At 56.8% G+C, this 20,528-nt stretch overlaps 1 protein-coding gene and 1 long non-coding RNA gene across 2 annotated transcripts in view; one reads left to right on the top strand and one right to left on the bottom strand.

Annotated features, from left to right (window-relative positions):
- The first annotated feature begins 2,317 nt into the window (after window positions 1–2,317).
- The window catches only part of PPP6R1 (protein phosphatase 6 regulatory subunit 1), a 29,031-nt gene continuing 10,820 nt past the window's right edge, over window positions 2,318–20,528 (top strand). Inside the window, exons 1-10 of the mRNA XM_024236719.3 lie at window positions 2,318–2,458; window positions 13,829–14,061; window positions 15,259–15,445; window positions 15,535–15,672; window positions 15,752–15,817; window positions 18,445–18,557; window positions 18,648–18,761; window positions 19,303–19,465; window positions 19,551–19,703; window positions 19,863–19,997. Of these exons, the coding sequence (XP_024092487.2) occupies window positions 13,835–14,061; window positions 15,259–15,445; window positions 15,535–15,672; window positions 15,752–15,817; window positions 18,445–18,557; window positions 18,648–18,761; window positions 19,303–19,465; window positions 19,551–19,703; window positions 19,863–19,997 (1,296 nt within the window). The 5' untranslated portion in view covers window positions 2,318–2,458; window positions 13,829–13,834. The remainder of the gene's footprint in view (window positions 2,459–13,828; window positions 14,062–15,258; window positions 15,446–15,534; window positions 15,673–15,751; window positions 15,818–18,444; window positions 18,558–18,647; window positions 18,762–19,302; window positions 19,466–19,550; window positions 19,704–19,862; window positions 19,998–20,528) is intronic.
- On the bottom strand, window positions 8,724–18,449 carry LOC129051796 (uncharacterized). Its single transcript, XR_008516288.2, has 3 exons — window positions 18,307–18,449; window positions 13,871–13,993; window positions 8,724–9,284 (listed from the first exon to the last, which is right to left on the bottom strand). It is a non-coding gene; the product is annotated as an uncharacterized LOC129051796 (long non-coding RNA).

Raw genomic sequence — 20,528 nt, 5'->3', positions numbered from 1 at the left:
GATTGCTTGAGCCCAGGAGTTCGAGGCTGCAGTGATCTGTGATCGTGCCATGCGCTCCAGCCTGGGCGACAGAGCCAGACCCTGGGTCTTAAAAAAAAGTTCCGATTCTAATGCAAACACAATGTATATCTGTGAGTTCTGCTGGGTGGAAATCCAGACTTCAGTCATTAAAGCCCCCACAGCTTCCCAGCTTCCATTTGAAGGGTAGGGACTATAGCCACATCCTTACCCCTCAGTTCCTGACCTCTGTGTTAAAACAATGTGGCAATGATGCCATCATATTGTGGAGAAAACAAGGAAGCCAAATGCTGGGTAAAAGACAAAACATCCCTATAGAAAAAAAGGAAAAGGAAATGCCTCTCTGTGATGGTTCATTTCAGGTGTTGACTGGGCTAAGGGATCTCCAGATAGCTGGTAAAACATTATGGGTGTGTCTATGAGGGTATTTCTGGAAGAGACTAGCATTTGAATCGGCAGACTGAATAAAGATCTTCCCTTCCCAATGTGAGCTGGCATTATCCAATCCATTGAGGGTCTCAATAGAACAAAGAGGGCAAAGGAGGGGTGAATTTGCTATTTTTTTTCTCGAGACGGAGTCTCGCTGTGTCACCCAGGCTGGAGTGCAGTGGCATGAGCTGGGCTCACTGCAACATCTGCCTCCCAGGTTCAAGCAATTCTCCTGCCTCAGCCTCCCGAGTAGCTGGGATTACAGGCGCACACCGCCACGTCCGGCTATTTTTTGTATTTTAGTAGACACGGGGTTTCACTGTATTGCCCAGGCTGGTCTCGAACTCCTGAGCTCAGGCAATCCGCCCAGCTCAGCCTCCCAAAGCGCTGGGATTATAGGCGTGGGGTCTTGAACTCCTGAGCTCAGGTACAGGCGTGAGCCACCACGCCAGGCCCTTTGTTTGCTGTTGAGACAAGTTCTCGCCCTGTCTCCTAGGCTGGAGTGCAGTGGTGCAATCCGGCTCACTGCAGCCTGGACTCAAGCAATTCTCCTGCCTTAGCCTCCCGAATAGCTGAGACCACAGGCGCGGGCCACCAGGCCCAACTAATTTTTAAAATTTTCTTTTGTAGAGACGGGGGTCGCCCTAGGTTGCCCAGGCTGGTCTCCAACTCCTGGGCTCATGCCATCCTCCGGCCTCGGGCCTCCTAAAGTGTTGTGATTACAGGCGTGAGCCACTGCGCCCGGCCAATTCGCAGTCTTAAAAAAAAAAAAAGGTTCCTCGCGCCCACATGATTTTTACAGCAGGCCTCTAACATGGGTAGAGAGGGGGGCTATTAAAGTTGGGGAAACTGAGGCTCAAAGCCAGATGGGACCTTCATCAATCTAGACATAAGGTCTAGGAGGTCTCTTTCAGTTGATGCTATTAGAGGCGGCTTTGGGCGGAACTGGCAACACTAGCGACCCGGCCGGGACTATCGCCAGCAGATGGAAACGACTGAGGGCCCCTGAGGCTCGGAGGCGGCTAAGCGCGAGAGCCGGGCGGAACGAAAACCAGGTCTGGATTTCACAAGAGCCCGACCCTGGAGCCAAAGCTGGACTATGATTAGAGGAGACAGAACAGCGAACGGATTTCCAAACGGAGCGTGTGGGAAGGGAAATCCTGGAGCGGAATATTCACGGGGCTTTGGAACGGAGCCGGTGCGCAGCTCCGGCTCATTGAGCTGTCTGGGTTTATTCCGGGGCAGACCGTTGGCACCAACGCGCGCAAGCGCGTCTACGGCGGCGGGGTTCAGGAGTGGGCGGTGTCGCGAACGCCCGGGCGCTCGCGCAAAGCACCGCCCAGGCGTGCGGCCCCCCCCCTTCCCGCACCTGCGCACCGACACAGCCGCGGGAGGGCGGGGCCTCCTGCGTCGCCCTGCGCTAGGGGGATTGTGGGATAGTGGCGGAGAGAGCCGGGCGTCGGAGGTCCTGAGGCGGGCCGCAGAGCCCGGAGATTGAGCGACTTTGGGGAAGGGGCGGTTAAGGAAGTAGGCCTCAGCTTCCGTCGGTCGCTGCTCGGCTCTGCCGCCCGTTTGGACCGCGGAGGAGGTCGTCTTCCCCTCCCGTGGGGCGCTGGTTGGACTGTGGAAACCGGGGCAACTTCCCCGGTCTTCCCGGCTGAGGCGCCTGCGTGGGCCTCGCGACCCGGCTTGCCCGCAACCCGCCTTGGCCTGCGCGCCCACCTCGCCTGCGGACCCCGGAGGTGCCTACGCGGACTAGTGACGCCCCCCGCCCGCCGGCAACTCCACCCGGCCCTGACCCCCTCAACTCTGCAGGACCCGGCGCGCGAGGACCCCACGACCCGCGGGCGCCTGCGCGGACCCCGCGAGCCCCGGCGCCTGCGCGAGTCCCCGACGCCGCCCCCGCCCCCACTTACCGGGCCCCGCAGCAGGGGCCGGAGCTGCCGGCGGCGGGGCGGGGGGGGCGCCCCGATGAGCCCCGAGTGCGAGGAGCCGCCGCCCCCCCTCGCAGGTGAGCGGCCCGCGTCTCCCGACCCTACCTCTCCAGGGCCAGGCCCCCACGTCTTCCCCTCTCCGCGTCCCCTCAGGCTTTTCCCTCTCGGGACCCCCGCGGGTCTTTTCTGCTTGGGATCCTTTCCCTCCTTCCTTCGGGTTCCCTCTCCACGGCCCCCCGTTTCTTCCCCCTCGACCCTCCCCAGTCTCTTAATCTCTTCTCAGCTCCGCCGCCACCCTAGTCTCAGTCTCTTGCCCTCGGCCTTTTCCCACTCGCTCTCTTTGCAGCTGCGCTCCCCAGTCGCTGAGCCTCAGCTCCGCTCTCTTGCTCCTCTGGCCGGTCCCCCGGCCCCCCAGGCGTCTTTCCCCCTGGTTACCCTGGACTTTTCCCGCTTACACCCTTCGCTCTCGCCCGGATCTGTGCCCCGCCACCTCTTCCGTGGCGCAGCCTCCTTAGATCCCTGGAGCTCAGGACTGGAGGAGCGGAGCTTGTCTTCACCTTGACCGACCCTCTCCCGCCTCCGGCTTCTTGTGCGAGGGACCTGGGAGCGGGGCTTCTCTGGAGCTGCCACCACTCGGGCCTGCTTCAGTGAGATGAAGCCTGCTGAGGGCAGGCAGGGCGCCTGGCGCTGGGCACCGAGGAGGGGCCATCAGCCCTAGGCCCTGCCCTGGAGGTGGGGCCGGTCCCTGGAGGGGGTACAGTGGCAGAGCCGGACAGTCACAATTCTTGCGTGTTGTGATCGAGGTAACTTAGGGAGCTGCAGGGAGCCACAGAGCGGGAGGCACTGGTGAGATTGGCTGGACGGATGGCTTTTTCTGTCTAGGAAGGACGAGTAGGAGGTGACAGATGGAGAGTGGGAAGAAGGGCCTTCCGGGGGGGGAAGGAGCAGCACGTGCAGATATGTCAAGGAAGGAAGGTCGGAGTCCTGAGTGCAGATGTATTGGGAGGGTGAGGGGCAGAGTAGTTCGGCCCGGCGGGCTTGTCCAGGCCTTGAATGGGACCTCTGGTTGGGGTCTTTCTTGCTCGCTCTTTGTACACACAGATATGACCATAAATACCCGCCTGAAAGGCAAGATGTTTCAGGAAAGGAAGCTGCGTAGACTGTCAGGTGCGGTACTGGGTTCACAGTTGTGGAGAAACTGCAGTGGGATTTCATCCAGCCCAAGGGCGAGGGTCTAACTATTAGCGTGCACTGCAAATGCAGCAAGGACTCGAGATTGCCTGAATAACACAGGATGAGGATTTGGTTTACATGCATGCACAACACACATAGAGACACGGCGCCCGGCCACGTGTGCTTACTAGTGGTGGAATGGCTGTTGGAGCTGCTTGTGCTGTTGGAAATGTTATGCTTTTTTTTTTTTTTTTTTTTAAACTCTAGTTCTGGGATTGGGATCATGAGAAGGCAGTCCGGCTAATTGTTAGAGGACCTTTTGTCAGGCAGACCTAGGCCGAGTCCGGCTTCTGCCAAGTGAGACCTTGGACAAGTTGTTCCTAGTCTGTAAGTGGGGATAGCAGACTGCTCTCCTCAGAGGGTGGTTTTAGGGATTAAGTGCAGGGTTTGTAGAAGCCTGTGGCAGAATGCAAGGCACATGACACTCTGCAATCAGTAGCTATTTGGATGATGATGATGATTTTGAGACTGGGTTTTGCTCGTTTGCCCAGCCTGGAGAGCAGTGGTCTAATCATTGCCCACTGCAGCCTTGAACTTCTGGACTCAAGTGATCTTCCCACCTTAGCCTCCTAAGTAGCTAGGACTACAGGCACGTCCTGCGATGCTTGCTCAATTTTTGTATTTTTTGTACCATGCCCAGCTAATGTTTGTATTTTTTGTAAAGACTGGGTCTTGCTATGGTGCCCTGCTGTGGTGCCCAGGCTGATTTCGAACTCGTGGGCTCAAGCAGTCCTCCTGCCTACCCTCCCAGAGAGCTGGGATTCTAGGCGTGGGCCACCACACCTGGCCGTTCTTTCAATTTTTATTTGATTTGGGAATGTCTACTGCAGTGGCTCTCAGCTGGGAGCGATTGTGTCCCCTGGGGGACGATTGGTGGTATCTGGAGATGTTTTTGGTTGTTACAACCTGGGGGAATGCTGCCAGTACCTGGTGAGTGGACGTGGAGGCCAGGGATGTTGCTAAGTGTCCTCCAGTGCATGGGCAGTCCCAACACCAAAAAGAACCGTCCAGCCCGAATGTTAGCAGCGCAGAGGAGGAGAACTTTGCTCCACTGCTGGGGTATTGTGTGTCGTTGTGGCTTATTTGCTCTGTTGTGACTCATGAGCTGTGTGTTGGTGAGTTGTGTATTGCAAGTTACCACCATCTTTGTGGCCATTAGCTTTTGTTGGTTCATCTACTGCTTCTTTCCATTAGAGGAGAACCTGCTTGTCTGGTCCCCCTCCCCATTTTTTTTTTTTTTTTTTTTCTGGGATGTGTGGCCCAGTGCTCTTAACACCTTTCTCTGGCTTCAGTTTTCATTAATTCAACAGGTAGCTTTAGTTGGGCCTGGCCTTATGCTAGATCCTGGGAAGTCGGCATGTTTCAGGGGGAGGCAGATGACTGAACAGGTACATCCTGTCACAGAGCCGAGGCTCACATGCTGTTGTAGGGTGACTGTGGGATGCTGTGGAAGCGGCGTGGAGTAGGCCCCTAACACAGATGCAGAGGGGAGGCTCCCTGAAGGAAGTGGTGTCTGTGTGGGGGCCTGAAGGACCCAGGAGGAGCTAGTCAGGCTCGAAGAGCTCAGGGAAGGAGGAGGGAGCAGCCCAGCCCGGGCTGAGGGCAGTCAGGTGTGGCACCCACGCGGGAGGTAGCAAGAGATGAGGTGAGAGAGGCCTGAGAGCTTTGGTGAGAGTGAGGGGCCTTCCCAGAGTGGGAATCACTCGGCACCCGGCTTGATGGGGCTCACCCGCCTTTCCATGCCAAACCGTGGTTTTCCCTTTGCACACCAGTTTTGTGGGTCCTTCTCCAGAGAGTGCTGCCTTACAGTAACCTCATCTGTGAGGTATTTCCCAGATAAGGAAACTGGGGCTCGGTGGGGTGAGATCCTTGATCTAGGCCACAGAGATTTCAGTTTGGGGAGGTAAAATGGGAATGCAAGCTTTTCTGACTTTGGATCACACTGTAACACTAACTCTGCCCCATTCTGTTTTTCCAAAGAGTTATTTCAAAATCTGTTCATTGGTCTTTTCCTTTAAACCTGTGGCCAGTTCAGGAGACGATTTGAATGTGGATGTTCAAGTCCCCGTCCCCGTCCCCGTCCCCGTCCCAGTCCTTGGCCAGTGTTTCTAGACTCTTCTGTTTCCTAGTTATTCCATCCTCTGGGGTTGGATCTGGGCTGCTAGCTCCCTTGGGAGGGTGTGCTTCTGGGGCCAGAGGGGGAGGCACTGAGGGTTCTCTTTAAGTGGGGACCCTCCCCAAGGCTTTCCCCAGCCACAGGAAAGCCCTAGCTCATGATCTTGTTGGGCCTTGGGCAGGTCCCCCTTCTCCTCTGGCTCCAGTGGCCTTTTCTACCAAATTGGTGTCCCTGATTCCTCCTTGCTGGGTGGGTGGTGCTGGGTTCTGCACCCAGCATACACCGTAGGTCCTGCTCAGAGGTGGTGGGGTTGCCGTTACTGTCACTGCATCCCTGGAATTGGGTGTTCCCAACCCCCTTTCAGATTTGGCTGAGAGCTGATGGAGGATTGGGGGACATGAGAGGGAGATGGTCTTGCTGTCCTTGGGACTCTGGGCCCTTTAAGGAGCTGAGTGCTGGCCAGCCTGCTGCTGGTAGTAGGCTCTTTCCCTTCCTAGGGTACCGGCCAGGGGGCCAGGCGTTGGAGCTTCTGCTGAGCGTTGGGGCAGCTCAGGCAGCTGTTTCTGGAGGCCCCCTCAGGCATCTGTGCCCATGACCTCCATTTCTGGGTGCTCGTGGGTCAGCGCAGGTTGGGAAGGGGTGACAGATGAAGCATGGGCCCACCGGTTCCCTGGCGGCAGAGCTGTGTTTGGATGGATGCCTGCAGCAGTGGGGATGGCTCTGTGGGAGCCGCAGTTAGTGCCCGTCCAAGCAGGGGAAGGAAGGGGCTGGCAGGCCCTTGAGGGGTGGCTGGTGTTGAAGGCCCTGAAACACCACAGCTAAATAAGAAACCAGAGGCAATAGTGCAGAGCTGGTGGAGGGAGAGCGGCAGAGGTAGTTTTCGTTTTTAATGGCTTCCTTTCTCATTTACAATTTCCCCTTCTTCCGTTTGCAGCCAGACTCATGGTTTTCAAACGGTAGCTAAAAACTAGTGGTAGTCACTTCCTCTTTCTTGAAGTTGCTAAAAGTTGCAAAGAATGGGGGTGGCGGGGTGCATGGCGCCTGCCGTAGTATCCGAATGGTCTGAGGAAAAGTGCTTGAGTCACTTAGGCAAATGGGTAGAGTCTTTCTCCTGCTCCTCTGTGTTTAGCACCATCACCTTTGGGGTAGTGACAGTCCCCTACCTGTCCTGCCAGAAAGCGTCTGGACGTGGCCTCGGGGTTGGACCGGAAGAGACTTGCACCTGCTGAGCTCCTGCTGTGTCAGGGCCACCTGCTTTAGCTCGATGCCTTTTCACAGCAGCCCGCCCTGGTGGGCTATGTCTCCTTTTCACGGATGAGGAAACGAGACTCAGAGAAGTCAAGTGCCTGCCCAGGTTCACCTAGTTAGAGAGTGAGAGTGAAACGCACCCTCCTGCTCCATTCCCAGGGATTCTAGCCGGCTTCATTAAGTTGGGAGAGGGGACTGAGAGGGCTTCAGGCTGTAGTGCATTCAGAGTTTGTGATGGGGGAAAGTTTTTTTCTCTTTTTTTCTGTTCTTCCATATTTGCATCTTCATTCTGTTTAGAGCCTGATAATTGAGGTTTGTGGAGTGTCGACCACTCAATTGCATTTGAGCCTTTCAGTCTACTCTGATTTTCAGAGGAGCCACTTGAGGTGGAGAGTTCAAGGGGCTGCCTGGGTTCTCAGGGCCGAAGTTCTTGGATGCCACGCACCAGCAAGCACCCTCCCATCTCGTTCTGGCTGCCCCTGCCCCAGTTGTCTGGGGAGCTCTGTTTGGAGGGGAAGCCTGACCTTTTCCCCGAAGCAGATGGTTAGTCTGTAGCAGGGGTAGGGGGTTTGGGGGCCAAGGGCCATGGCCTGTGCCCTTTAATCAGGTATCTTAGAAGTGAACAGTGGGCCTCAGTGTGAGAATTTCTGCTTGTTGTTTACAGACCAGGGCACACTGGAAGCCTCTTGCTAGCCATGTGGCTCCACTCCTCTGGGCCCCTTTTCCACATGAGACTGTCGGAATAATAAGAATTCTTCACTTGGTTTTGCTGTGGAGCCGAGACAAGTGTCTGCAAGTGCGGGTCCATGGATTTTCTACAGATGCTGGCTTGGTGCTGCTCCTATCCTGCCCCGACTGTGGAGGGGCTCACTTAGCTTAGGGCTGTTGGTGGTGAGGGATGGGGAAGGGGTAACCTGGGTGAGTGCCCCAGGGCGGAGCCTTGGCAGCTTCAGCTCTGCCAGGCTGGCCGGCATCTCATCAGCTCTGCGGACGGTGGGACATAGTGCAAGGCCTGAGCCTGGCCCTGACTCTGGCCCTGCCATGGCCGATGGCCTGAGGCAGGTTTTTTTTTTTTTTCAACAGTTTTTATTGAGATATTCCATACAGTTCATCCATTTAGAGTGTACAGCCAGGTGCTGTTGCTCACGCCTATAAGCCCAGCACTTTGGGAGGCTGAGGCAGGCAGATCACTTGAGGTCAGGCATTCAAGACCAGCCTGGCCAACGTGGTGAAACCCCGTCTCTACTAAAAAAATACAAAAATTAGGCCAGGCATGGTGGCTCATGCCTGTAATCCCAGTGCTTTGGGAGGCCAAGGCAGGTGGATCACAAGGTCAGGAGTTCGAGACCAGCCTGGCCAGTATGGTGAAACCCCATCTTTACTTAAAAAAAACACACACAAAAATTAGCTGGGCATGGTGGCGCACTCCTGTAATCCCAAGTACTCAGGCTGAGGTGGGAGAATTGCTTAAACCTAGGAGGCGGAGATTGCAGTGAGCCGAGATCGCGCCACTGCACTCCAGCCTGGGTGACAGAGCGAGACTCTGTCTCAAAAAAAAAAAAAAAAAAATTAGCCAAGCGTGTTGGTGCGCACCTGTAATCCCCACTACTCGGGAGGCTGAGGCAGGAGAAATGCTTGAACCTGGGAGCTGGAGGTTGCAGTGAGCCAAGATCGCACCACTGCACTCCAGCCTGGGTGACAGAGAGAGACTCTGTCTCAAGAAAAATAGTAATAAATAAAGTGTACAATTCAGTGGTTCTTAGTATATTCACAACATTGTGGAAACATCACCACAGTTGATTTTGGAACATTTTTTTAATCACCCTTTCCTTTCAGGAACTTCTCCCAACCCCCGCCAGCACCTGCAAGCCTGTAAGCTCTTTTCTGTGTCTGTGGATTTGCCTGTTCGGGATGCTTCACATAGGTGGAGGCCTGCAGTGTGTGGTTCCTTGGGACTGGCTTTGCTGGCATGGCATGGGCAGCCTGTCGGCCTGCCTGGTCTCCCACGGAGAAAGAGGCTGTGTGTGTGCTTGCCATGTCTCGGTGCTTTGCTCGCCACAGCCTTAGGCCGGAAATTGGCAGAGTCATCATAAATTTGGCGGTTGCCCCTTGAGATTATTCTGGTCCCAGGTACACCCAGATCAGGAAATCCATGCCCCCTCCCGCTGCCGTCAGCACGCTGGTGAGTCACCTTTGCTGAGCCTGAGTTTTCTCATCTGTGACACGGACACTTGGTGGTCGGCCTGTCGCATTCCTTGTCAAGCGGGATGGGAAGTAGGGGATGGTCCCTTGAGGAGGTCTAGCATCTGGGCAGAAGTGGGGAGATGGGGAGTTACCACTGTGCACACAGAGGTTCCCGGAGCAAGGAAGGGACACAGTTGTATTTCCTTGTGAGGTGGTGGTGCCTTCGTCACTCTTGACACAGGGGAAAGTACACACCCATTGCCTGCCCAGGGCGATCTTGCACTTTCCCCCACCTCCTGACTTAGGGACCCCGTAGGAGTGGCTGGGAGGGGTTGGGGTGGGAGTGACTTCACTTTGTCAATGCCCTGACAGGTATGGCAGCCTCCTGCCTGGGAGGAGCTGGGGCCTTGTGAAAATGAGGTTTGCTTTTCAGCTAATACTTGTGAGCGTTTATTGCCAGGGCCAGGTTCCATGCTAGGTGCCACCCTCAGGTGCCCATGGTAACCTAGGGGGAAGGTTCTAGAGGAAGCATTGTAGAGCCATGAGTGTGTACCTCCAGCGCTTCATTGCTGTGTCACAGAGATGCTTCCAGGCGGCAAGTCAGAGCGCACAGCACAGGGAGACAGTGGTGGACAAAGTCGGGGCTGGGGGCTGCTTGAGCCAGGCAGGCCAGGGAAGGCCCTTCTGTGAGGTGAATGCTTGGTAAGAGATCCGAGGATGAGAAAGTGAGTTATTAGGACAAAGTTGCTGAGGTAGACCCAAGCTTAGTATGTTCTGGAAACAGAAGGCCAGCGTGGCCAGGGCAAGTAGGGAGTGGGAGGCCATTGAGGGTCCCAGGCGCTGACCCGATGAGAGGGCGGGTCTGATTTTCCCTTCAGCAAGCTCTGCATGGCTGTGGGCAGAGGGGATGAGCAGGGGTCACCTGCGGTCGAGTGTGGGGGGCCTGCCGTCAAGTGGTTGTCATGCAGGCAGAAGGGGTGGGATGTTTATGTTTGGGGAGGTCAGCGGTGCCTGGGTTGGGGTGGGAGGCCTGATAAGTCCCTAGATTTCTGGTGGTGCCGGCTTGGAGGAGAACTCAGGTCTCTGGCCGAACTGTGCTGTCACAGCTGGGCTGAGAGGGGCCTGAGGACCACAGCCCTCCATCGCGAATCCAGGGATGTCTGTTGAGTAAGCACTAGGAGCCGGGGACAAGGTGGACAGGGAGTTTACCATCCAGACAGGTCCCTCCAGGGTGGGCCTGGAAATGACAGGCTCCTCCCTGAGGTGAGAGTCGGGGTCACTATGGCCAGGGCTGGTCCCTCAGGCAGAGCGAGTGCTGGAGCGGGCTCGGTGGGAACTCGCTCATTCATCCCTTAAGTGTCCACTACACAGGCCCTGTGCTGAGACAAGGGCTCTGCACCCTGAGAATTCAACTTCTGAAAGCTGAGAGTGCCAGCTTCACTGCCCACCAACCCCTGGATCGGGGCATGGGCGTTTACTTTGGTGTGCCTCAGTTTCCTCTCCTGTAAAATAAGGCCATTCCCTGGGGGGTGGTTGTGAGAGTTGGTGGAGGTAATGGCTGTGAAGTCCTTTTTAGAGCAGTCAGCACAGTGCGGGTGCTGGAGCGCAGCGGCCGATACCATCGACATCATTGCCTGGGGTGCCTGGAATGCCCCCATCCACCCAGACCCGCAGGGCCTCCTGGACATCTATCCAGCACTGTGCCTCAGGCAGCCACGGGCTGTGCAAGAGACACCTGAAGTGGCAGCCCCAGGAGCACCGGCGAAGTAGCATGGGGCACGGCCTCCCCAGGGCACTGGGGTCACCGTGGGCACGGAGGTCAGTCAGTGAGCTGGCTGGGCAGGGGCACGAGAGCCTGGACGCAGGCTTGGTGGAGTGCACGTCACCGAGCAGGTGGAGGTACTCATGTTTGTGCTTTAAAAGGATTTTTTTTTTTTCTGAGACAGAGTGTTGCTCTGTCACCCAGGCTGGAGTGCAGTGGCGCAATCTCGGCTCACTGCAACCTCCGCTCCCGGGTTCAGGCAATTCTCCTGCCTCAGTCTCCTGAGTAGCTGGGACTATAGGCACACACCACCATGCCCGGCTAATTTTTGTATTTTTAGTAGACACGGGGTTTCACCATGTTGGCCAGACTGCTGTCAAACTCCTGACCCCAGGTGATCTGCCTGCCTGGGCCTCCCAAAGTGCTGGGATTATAGGCGTGAGCCACCACACCCAACCTTAGAAGGAATATTGGGAGTCTGGGCATGGTGGCTCACGCCTGTAATCCCAACACTTTGGGAGGCCCAGGTGGGCGGATCAGCTGAGGTTAGGAGTTCGAGACCAGCCTGGCCAACATGGTGAAATCCCATCTCTACCAAAATAGAAAAATTATCCGGGTGTGGTGGCAGGTGCTTGTGGTACCAGCTACTAGGGAGGTTGAGGTGGGAGAATCGCCTGAACTCGGGAGGTGAAGGTTGCGGTGAACCTAGATTGTGCCACTGCACTCCAGCTTGGGCAACAGAGTGAGACTCCTTCTCAAAAAAAAAGGATTATTGGGAAAAGTGGACTGGTGAGGGGTAAGCGGTGAGTCACTGGGTGCTGTGGACTGGGACCTGGCAGGCCCCCCAGAGGAGCAGGGGTTCAAATGCCTGGAGGCTGCTGCTGTCTCCCCCAGTCCTCCCGCTGCCGCCATGACTGTCATTGGTCACAGAACTCTTCCCTCTGCTCCACCCTCAACTGTCATTGACCAGGTTTAGTGACCCATATAGTGTCATATCAAGATTGTTGCCAATCTAGAGTCACCGAGGCAGACGGGCAGCCTGGGAGCAAGGTCTGGACTGCAACCTCCCGAGCTGAGCCCAGCCTTAGGGTGGTCAGGGTGCATGAGCGAGGAGATCCTGGCCCCAACCTGGCCTGGCTTCAAGCTAGGCAGGAAGGAAAGGAGGCCCAAGAGGCGTTCGACCTGCCTGAGGCCATGTGTAGGACTCTGTCCTGCCTGTTGTCAGCCCAGGCTGCTCTCCTAAGCTCCGATGAAGTCTCTTCCCTGGGCGTGGTGCTCCATGTCTCCTGTCTCTTCCCTGGGGCCTGGGGCTGAGTCAGGCCTGGGGGCTGGTGGGCACTGAGGTGACAGGTCAGTGGGGCTCAAGGAGATGGTGGAGGCCTGCGCAAAGGGAATGACTGAACTGGAAGAAGCTGCAGAAGGGCATTGGAGGAGAGGGACTAGCATCTGTGCCTGGGAGTGATGGTGGTGAGGGCCTGCAGGAGAGGCACCCTTGGCCTCTTGTGCCGGCTCTGCTCTGTTCTCAGCGTCCTCTGTAGTGACTTGGGGGTAGCAGTGGCCTCTGCCTTAGCTGGTGATACGGTTGTCAGGAGGCAGGTAATGAGCGTGAGCTCTGGTCAGTGTCTTAACTGGTGAGAGCTCCATGAAGGCTGTCTGCTGGAACCAGATGGCCTTCAAGATTCCAGGATGCTGCCTGACTTACTGGGCTTTAGTTGCCCCTTGTCCTGTGTGGCGGAGTGATGACAGCTTTCTTGGGGGCTGCTGGTGAGTTTGGACATCATGTGCACAGCACACGTGCAAAGCCAGGACCATTGTCATCAAGTGCCGAGAGCACAGGTCACAGGTCAGGTCTAGAGTGGAAGGTCTGTGTAGAGGCTTTGTAGGGCTCTGCGGAGCAGGGACGTAGTACAGGGCAGGGGCTCAGAATGCGGTTGCCTGGCATCTTGTTAATGCTCTGTGTATGTTTCCTTATTGCCAGTGAGTTCCTGTGCACGAGTGTTTAGGGGCTGGAACCAGGCTGAGGAACCAGGCACTGTCCTCCAGAGGGCGGGAGCCAGCTCCAGATGGGGACAGGGTCAGGGCCGGGTGTTGCCAGCTTTGTTTTTCCCCCACAGAATCTGTCTATCCCACCCTTGGTTCCTTCAGGTCCTGGTCAGTGACTATTCTGGGAGCCCCTCCCTTCCAACTTTTCCTCTTCCTTGTTCCAGCCCAGGTGCTGGGTGAAAGGATGGTTGGGGTGTGTTTGTGTGTGAGTGGTGTCCAGGCAACGGCCACAGCCTGGAGATGCACAGACTTCCTCTCTTCCCCCTGCCACCGCCCCATGCCTCCCACGTAGCCTTGGGTTATTTGCTGGGCCAAGCAGCAGCCATGTGCTGGAAGTCATCGGGCATTTGAGTTTGTTGAGCAAATACAGGTTGAAGCAAGTTTGAAGCCAGAGGTTCAGGCCCTGCCCCTGCAGTGTCCCGCCCAAAAGTAGGGATAGTGGACCCAGACCCTCATGGGGAGACAGGGTCCAAGGCCCCTCGGTACACAGGGTCCAGCCTCTCCTCACAGGCCCTGCACATGGTCCACACCTGGGGACTTCACCAGGCCTGAGGCCTCAGGTGTGAAGTGACCCCCTGGACCTCAGGCGAGGCGGCCTGGAGGATAGAGATGGGGGAATAGGGACAGGCTCAAGGGCAACTGCAGGAGCCTGGTGCTCAGTGGGAGCCTTAAGCCTGAGTGATGGAGGCAGTGAGCCTGCGGGCAGTCCCGGGGTGGGGCCAGGCTCAGCGTGAGGGAGAGGGCTGGGTCTTGGGGACAGGCTGTGCCCAAGGTGGGCACTTAGCCCCTGTGGTCAGTGCCTCGTCCAGTGGGGACTCCCTGGGGTGTCTGACACGGCGCTGGTTGTTTCCATGCCTGCAGGGCGCCATGTTTTGGAAGTTTGACCTGCACACAAGCTCGCACCTGGACACGCTGCTGGAGCGGGAGGACCTGAGCCTGCCCGAGCTGCTGGACGAGGAAGACGTGCTGCAGGAGTGCAAGGTCGTCAACCGCAAGCTGCTGGACTTCCTGCTGCAGCCACCCCACCTGCAAGCAATGGTGGCCTGGGTCACCCAGGAGCCGCCAGCTAGCGGTGAGGAGCGGCTGCGCTACAAGTGAGTTCCCCAGCTCCTGGCCAGCCCGTCCCTGTCAGCATCACACATACCTTCACTACGCAAGCCTCACAGCTACCCTGAAATGCGTCAGTATCAGTAAACTCCAGTTTGGGGAAGAGGAAGACGAGGCAGGGAGCAGCCAGGCCCCTGCACAAGGCCTCACAGCTCACCAGGTGCAGACCAAGCCTGTGCTCTGGAGGGCAGTGGCACAGTCACGGGTCACGACAGCCACAAAGTCATGGGCCCAAGCGATCCTCCTGCCTCAGCCGCCCGAGTAGCTGGGACCACAGGCATGTGACGACATGCCCGGCTGGTTTTTCTCTTTATTCGCTGCTTTTTATTTTATTTATTTTTTATTAAACATTTTTTTGTATGTTTGTGAAACACTTGTCTGCTATTGAAGACACTTTAAAATTAGTTATTTTAATACAAGTGATGCTGAAAAGACACTTTTTTTTTGAGACTCACTTTGTCACCAGGTTGGAGTGCAGAGGCATGATGGGCTCACTGCAACCTCCTCCTCCCGGGTTCAAGTGATTCTCCTGCCTCACCCTCCTAAGTAGCTGGGACTATAAGCCACCACGCCCAGCTAATTTTTGTATTTTTAGTAGAGACAGGGTTTCACCATGTTGCCCAGGCTGGTCTCGAACTTCTGACCTCAAGTGATATGCCTGCCTCAGCCTCCCAAGGGGTACCTCCCCACAGTCCTGGAGCAGATTGTGGCCCCTCAGGGCCTTGAGTGGCACGCTGGTGGGGCGGCTCTTGTCTTGGAGCCGTCAGGCACCGTGTGAAAGTTTGGAGTAGGGAGGCAGGTGGTGAGGTTGGAAGTTGAGCAAGGTTCCAGGAGTCAGCCAGAGCTGGGGCAGTGTACGGGGTTGCAAGTGAAGCCGCTGAGAGGCAAAAGGGATGAGTGTTAGCTGTTGGGGGATTGGGAAGCACAGGAGCTTCAGGACCAGGCTTGTCTTGGGGGTGGTGAGGAGCCTAGGATGGGATGGCTGGGTGTTAGCAGGGTGGAGGAGGCCTGGTGTGGGCCCTTGTTTCTGCGTCGACCCTGTCCTCTGCCCTTTCCCCTTCCTGGACAGGGGTCTCTGCAGCCCCAGGAACCCAGTGCCTGGTGCAGAGAAGAGAGTGGAGCCTTGCCGCCCCCTGCCCCCTGCCTCCGACCCGAGTCCCCACCTGCCTGTGCTTGCCTCCCAGGTACCCCAGTGTGGCCTGCGAGATTCTGACCTCAGACGTGCCCCAGATCAATGACGCCCTGGGTGCTGATGAGTCCCTTCTGAACCGGCTCTACGGCTTCCTGCAGAGCACCGGCAGCCTCAACCCACTGCTGGCCAGCTTCTTCAGCAAGGTCATGGGCATCCTCATCAACCGCAAGACAGACCAGGTGCCCTGGCCCCCACCCTGGTGCCACCGTGGGTTGGGGGGTGGCGGCTGGGCCAGGCCCTGTGCATGATGCAGCCCATGTGCCCCCAGCTCGTGTCCTTTCTTCGGAAGAAGGATGACTTCGTGGACCTGCTGCTGCAGCACATCGGCACTTCGGCCATCATGGACCTTCTGCTGCGCCTGCTCACCTGTGTGGAGCGGCCCCAGCTGAGGCAGGACGTTGTCAATGTGAGCAGGGCCGGCTCCTCTGGGGGTGGGGGGCTGGGCGTGGTGGATGGTGATGCATCCCCTGCCTTCTCGCCCTCAGTGGCTCAACGAGGAGAAGATCGTCCAGCGGCTGATTGAGCAGATCCACCCGTCCAAGGATGAGAATGTGAGTGCTGCTGGTGCCCCTGCAGCTTCCCCTTAGAGTTCCTTCCCCATGCCCACTTCCCCACTTTTAAAAGAGGAATTGGGGCTGGACGCAGTGGCTCACGCCTGTAATTCCAGCACTTTGGGAGGGCGAGGTGGGAGGATTGCTTGAGTCCATGAGTTCGAGATCAGCTTGGGCAACATAGTAACACCCCGTCTCTACGTAAAAACTTAGCTGAGTGTGGTGTTGCACACCTGTAGTCCCAGCTACTTGGGAAGCTCAGGTAGGAGGATTGCTTGAGCCAGGAGGTCAAGGCTATAGTGAGTCATGATCACACCACTGCACTCCAGCTTGGGTGACAGAGTGAGACCCTGTCTCAAAAAAAAAAAAAAAAAAAAAAAGAAATTGGTGAGAAAAGAGAGCATTGAGAACCAGATGTATCCATGCCCTTTGAGAAAAGGAAAGAAACTTGACTCAAGTGATTCTCCCACTGCGGCCTCCGAAAGTGCCGGAAAGGTGTTTTTCATGATCCAGGAACTTGGCACATAATGCCTTGCAGGGAGGGGCCCTCCTCATCGCCTGTCCCAGCGCTGGCCCCACGTCCTTCCCTGCCCACCCTGGCCTGTGCTGTTGCTGGGCCTAGCAGCTTTTTCCCTGTCTCCTGCCTGATTGAACCCCTTGCTGTCCTTCTAAGGGTCCGTCCAGCAGCCTTGCTTTCAAGGGCCCTCACATCCTCCCCTTTAGCTCTGGGGGACCCCACGTCCATGTGTTTCTCCAGCTTGGGTCTCCTTCTCTGTCCTGGTTCCCAGCACAGGGCCTAGCATAGAGTGGGTGTTTGTCAAGAGCCTCAGATATCCGAGGACACTAGGAGCAACATGTCCTTCCCAATGCCAGCTTCTGCCTTAGAGGCGCACAGGCTTGCAGAGCAGAGATGGCTCTGGGCTCACCCAGGCTGGGGCCTGTCCCTGTAAGGGCCCTGAGGCATGGCCCAGGGCCACACTGCCAAGCCCTGGCAGCTGCCCGTTGGGTAGACTCAGCTCTGCTTGTACTTTTCTCTTTTCTCTCTTTTGTAGCAACTTTACTGAGATGTAAATTGCACAGCATACCACTCGCCCACCGAAGCTTACAATTCAGCGCTTTTAGGGTATTCAAAGCGTTGTTTATCATCTTGTTGAATTTAGATTATTTTTTATCACTCCAAAAAACAAGTCCTGCCTGTAATCCCAGCACTTTGGCAGGTGAGGCTGGAGGATTGCTTGAGCTCAAGAGTTTGAGACTAGCCTGGGCAACATAGCAAGACCTTGTCTCTACAAAAAATTTAAAAATTAGCTGGCATTGATGGTGCACACCTGTAGTCCTAGCTACTCAAGAGTCTGAGACGGGATGGCACCACTGCACTCCAGCCTGGGGTGATGTAGCGGCCGTGTCTTTTTTTTTTCTTTTTTTTCTTTTTTTTTTTTTTTTGAGACAGGGTCTTGCTCCGTTGCCCAGGCTGGAGTGCAGTGGCATGATCTTGCCTCACTGTAACCTTGACCCCCTGGGCTCAAGCAGTCCTCCTGCCTCTGCTTCATGAATAGCTGGAACTAGAGACGCGCACCACCATTCCTGGTTAATTTTTTTGTATTTGTAGAGATGGAGTTTTGCTGTGTTGTCCAGACTGGTCTCAAACTCCTGGGCTCAAGTGATCCTCCCCACCTCGGCCTTTCTTTTTTTTTTTTTTTTTGAGATGGAGTCTCACTTTGTCACCCAGTCTAGAGTGCAGTGGCATGATCTCGGCTCACTGCAACCTCCTCCACCTCCCAGGTTCAAGCGATTCTCCTGCCTCAGCCTACCGAGTAGCTGGGACTACAGGCACCTACCACTGCGTCCGGCTAATTTTTTTATTTTTAGTAGAGATGGGGTTTCACCATGTTGGCTAGGCTGGTCTCGAACTCCTGACCTCGTGATCCACCTGCCTCGGCCTCCCAAAGTGCTGGGATTACAGGCATGAGCCACTGCTCCCGGCCCCACCTCAGCCTTTCAAACTGCTGGGATTATAGGCATGTGCCATCACACCCAGCCGAGACCCTTTCTCCAGAAAAAAGAAAAAAGATACCCTGTATTCATTAGCAGCCCCTCCCGATTTTCCCCTTTCTCTTCTCAGCCCCTGGCAACCACCAGACTATTGTGTCTCTGGATTTGTCTTTGGACGTTTCATATAAATGGAATCATGTACTGCGTGATCTGTGTCTGGTTTCTTTCTCTAGCACGATGTTTTTGTGGCTCATTCATGTGGTTGCATGTATCAGTTTCACTCCTTTTCCTGGCTGATTAGCACTCCCCTGTGTGGATAGACCAGCTTGGGCATATTCACTCATCAGTCAAAGCCGTCTGGGTCGTTGTGGGCGATGCTGCCGGCCCTGTATGCGGGCATGAGAGCCTTGTGTGGATGCCTCCTGTCCTGGGGAGCCTTCCTGGCTTCCTGTTCTCTCCACCATCTTCCCTCCAGCAATTGGTGCCTCTGTACCCACCTCCTTCGTAACACGTGTCCCTGTGTCTGGGTGACCATTTTTCCCTGGATGGTCAGCTCATGGGAGGGGCTCCCAGCACCAGGCTGCAGAGGGCCAGGTGGCCCAACCAGGATCCTCACCTGTCTCTCCCCGTTCCAGCAACATTCCAACGCGTCCCAGTCCCTGTGTGACATCATCCGCCTGAGCCGGGAGCAGATGATCCAAGTCCAGGACAGCCCAGAGCCTGACCAACTGCTGGCCACCCTGGAGAAGTGGGTGTGCGGGCGAGGCTAAGGCTGGGGGGAGCTGATTTGGGGAAGCCCTGGGCCCCTGACCCCTCACCCTGACCCCTGCCCCCGCAGGCAGGAGACGATCGAGCAGCTCTTAAGCAACATGTTCGAGGGGGAGCAGAGCCAGTCTGTCATCGTCAGTGGGATCCAGGTGCTGCTGACCCTGCTGGAGCCCAGGAGGCCGAGGTGAGGGATACGGGCCACAGACCATGCATGCTGCCCATCCCCAGGGGCTCTCCGGCCCTTCAGAGGCGGGTCTCGGTGTCCACCAAGAGAAAGCCCCACCCATGGCATCTTGCTCTGTGGCTGCTTGTGCTCCCTGCACAGTGGACAGTACGGGGCCGAGGGAGGAATCTTCCTGTCTGCTTTGACAAGTGAGGGCACTGAGGCTGAGGCTACTGCTGCAGCTTGTGTTGGGAGGGACCCCAGGCCCCCGTGCCCCTGCCTTACCACACAGGCCACTAGCCTGTTGAGTTTGCCTTCCCGCTCCCACCCCTCACCCGTGCCCTCACAGTGGACTGCCAATGCTGCTGTCTGGCGGGCTCCCCACCCCACCCCACCCCACCCCAGCCAGGCGTTGTCTGAAGGGCCTCAGAAGAGAGCGGCGCTGGGGGCATGTGGCTCCTCGTTTTCCTTCAGACCCTGCAGACTTGGTCCTCGTGCCTGCTCTTGTGTGGGTGCGCAGGCCATCTAGGCTCACTCCGCCTTTGACCCTGCCCTGGTGTAGGTCCGAGTCCATGACCGTGAACAACTTCTTCAGCAGTGTGGATGGGCAGCTGGAGCTCCTGGCCCAGGGGGCCCTGGAAAGCACTGTGTCCAGTGTGGGCGCCTTGCACGCCCTGCGCCCGCGGCTCAGCTGCTTCCACCAGCTCCTGCTGGAGCCTCCCAAGGTCAGGGGCATGGGTTGTGGTCCTCGGGGAGGCGGGGGAAGCAGGAAGGGCAGCCCTCAGGAATCAGGCCTCCCTGTATCTGCAGCTGGAGCCGCTACAGATGACGTGGGGCATGCTGGCTCCGCCTCTGGGCAACACGCGGCTGCACGTGGTCAAACTCCTGGCCGGTGCTCTGAGCGCCAATGATGCAGCCCTGACGCAGGAGCTCCTGGCACTGGACGTGCCCAACACCATGCTGGTGCGGGGACTGGACCGGGCTGGGGATTCAGGGGCTGGGGCAGGGACTGGACTGGGCTGGGGGTTCGGGGGCTGGGGTGGGGACTGGGCTGGGGGCTCGGGGCTCGGGGGCTCGGCTGGGGCGGGGCCTCTCTGGTACCCATCCTGTGTCCTCCCATAGGACCTCTTCTTCCACTATGTCTTCAATAACTTCTTGCATGCCCAAGTGGAAGGATGCGTGAGCACCATGCTGAGCTTGGGGCCACCTCCTGACAGCAGCCCTGAGACGCCCATCCAAAACCCTGTTGTGAAACATGTGAGCTGGGACTCCCTGGTCCCCTCCTTCTGGGCCCGTCCCCTGTGGGCGCACCCTCTCCAGAGGCCTCCCCCTCACTCCTTCCTCCCACAAGTGTTTGTTGGGTAGTGTTAAGATGCCAGTGCCCAGATGGGGTGTGGGAGGCATGGCCAGGGAGAAACGCAGATGAAACATGCAGGTGCAGGGAGCAGTGGGCTCCTGACTTGAGCTGAAGAGCTAGGGGTGGGCGGGAGCAGACTTGCGAGCAACTGAGTGTGTGTGTGTGAGTGTGCACACGTGAGGGTGTGTGTGAGCATGTGTGTCAGTGCATGCGTGTGTGTGAGCATGTGTGAGAGCATGTATGCCTGTGTGAGTGCACACGAGTGTGAGCATGTGTGTGTGTGTGAGCATGTGTGTGAGAGCATGTATGCCTGTGTGAGTGCACGCATGAGTATGTGACCATGTGTGTGTGAGCATGTGTGTGAGCGTGTGTGTGTGAGCATGTGTGTGTGAGCATGTGTGTGAGCATGTGTGTGAGCATTGTGTGTGAGC

This window comes from Pongo abelii, chromosome 20 (genome assembly GCF_028885655.2).
Source record: "Pongo abelii isolate AG06213 chromosome 20, NHGRI_mPonAbe1-v2.0_pri, whole genome shotgun sequence".
In the NCBI taxonomy this organism is placed as follows: Eukaryota; Metazoa; Chordata; class Mammalia; order Primates; family Hominidae; genus Pongo; species Pongo abelii.
The sequence above is the reverse complement of the archived record's forward strand: the minus strand, read 5'-3'. Positions and strand labels throughout refer to the sequence as shown.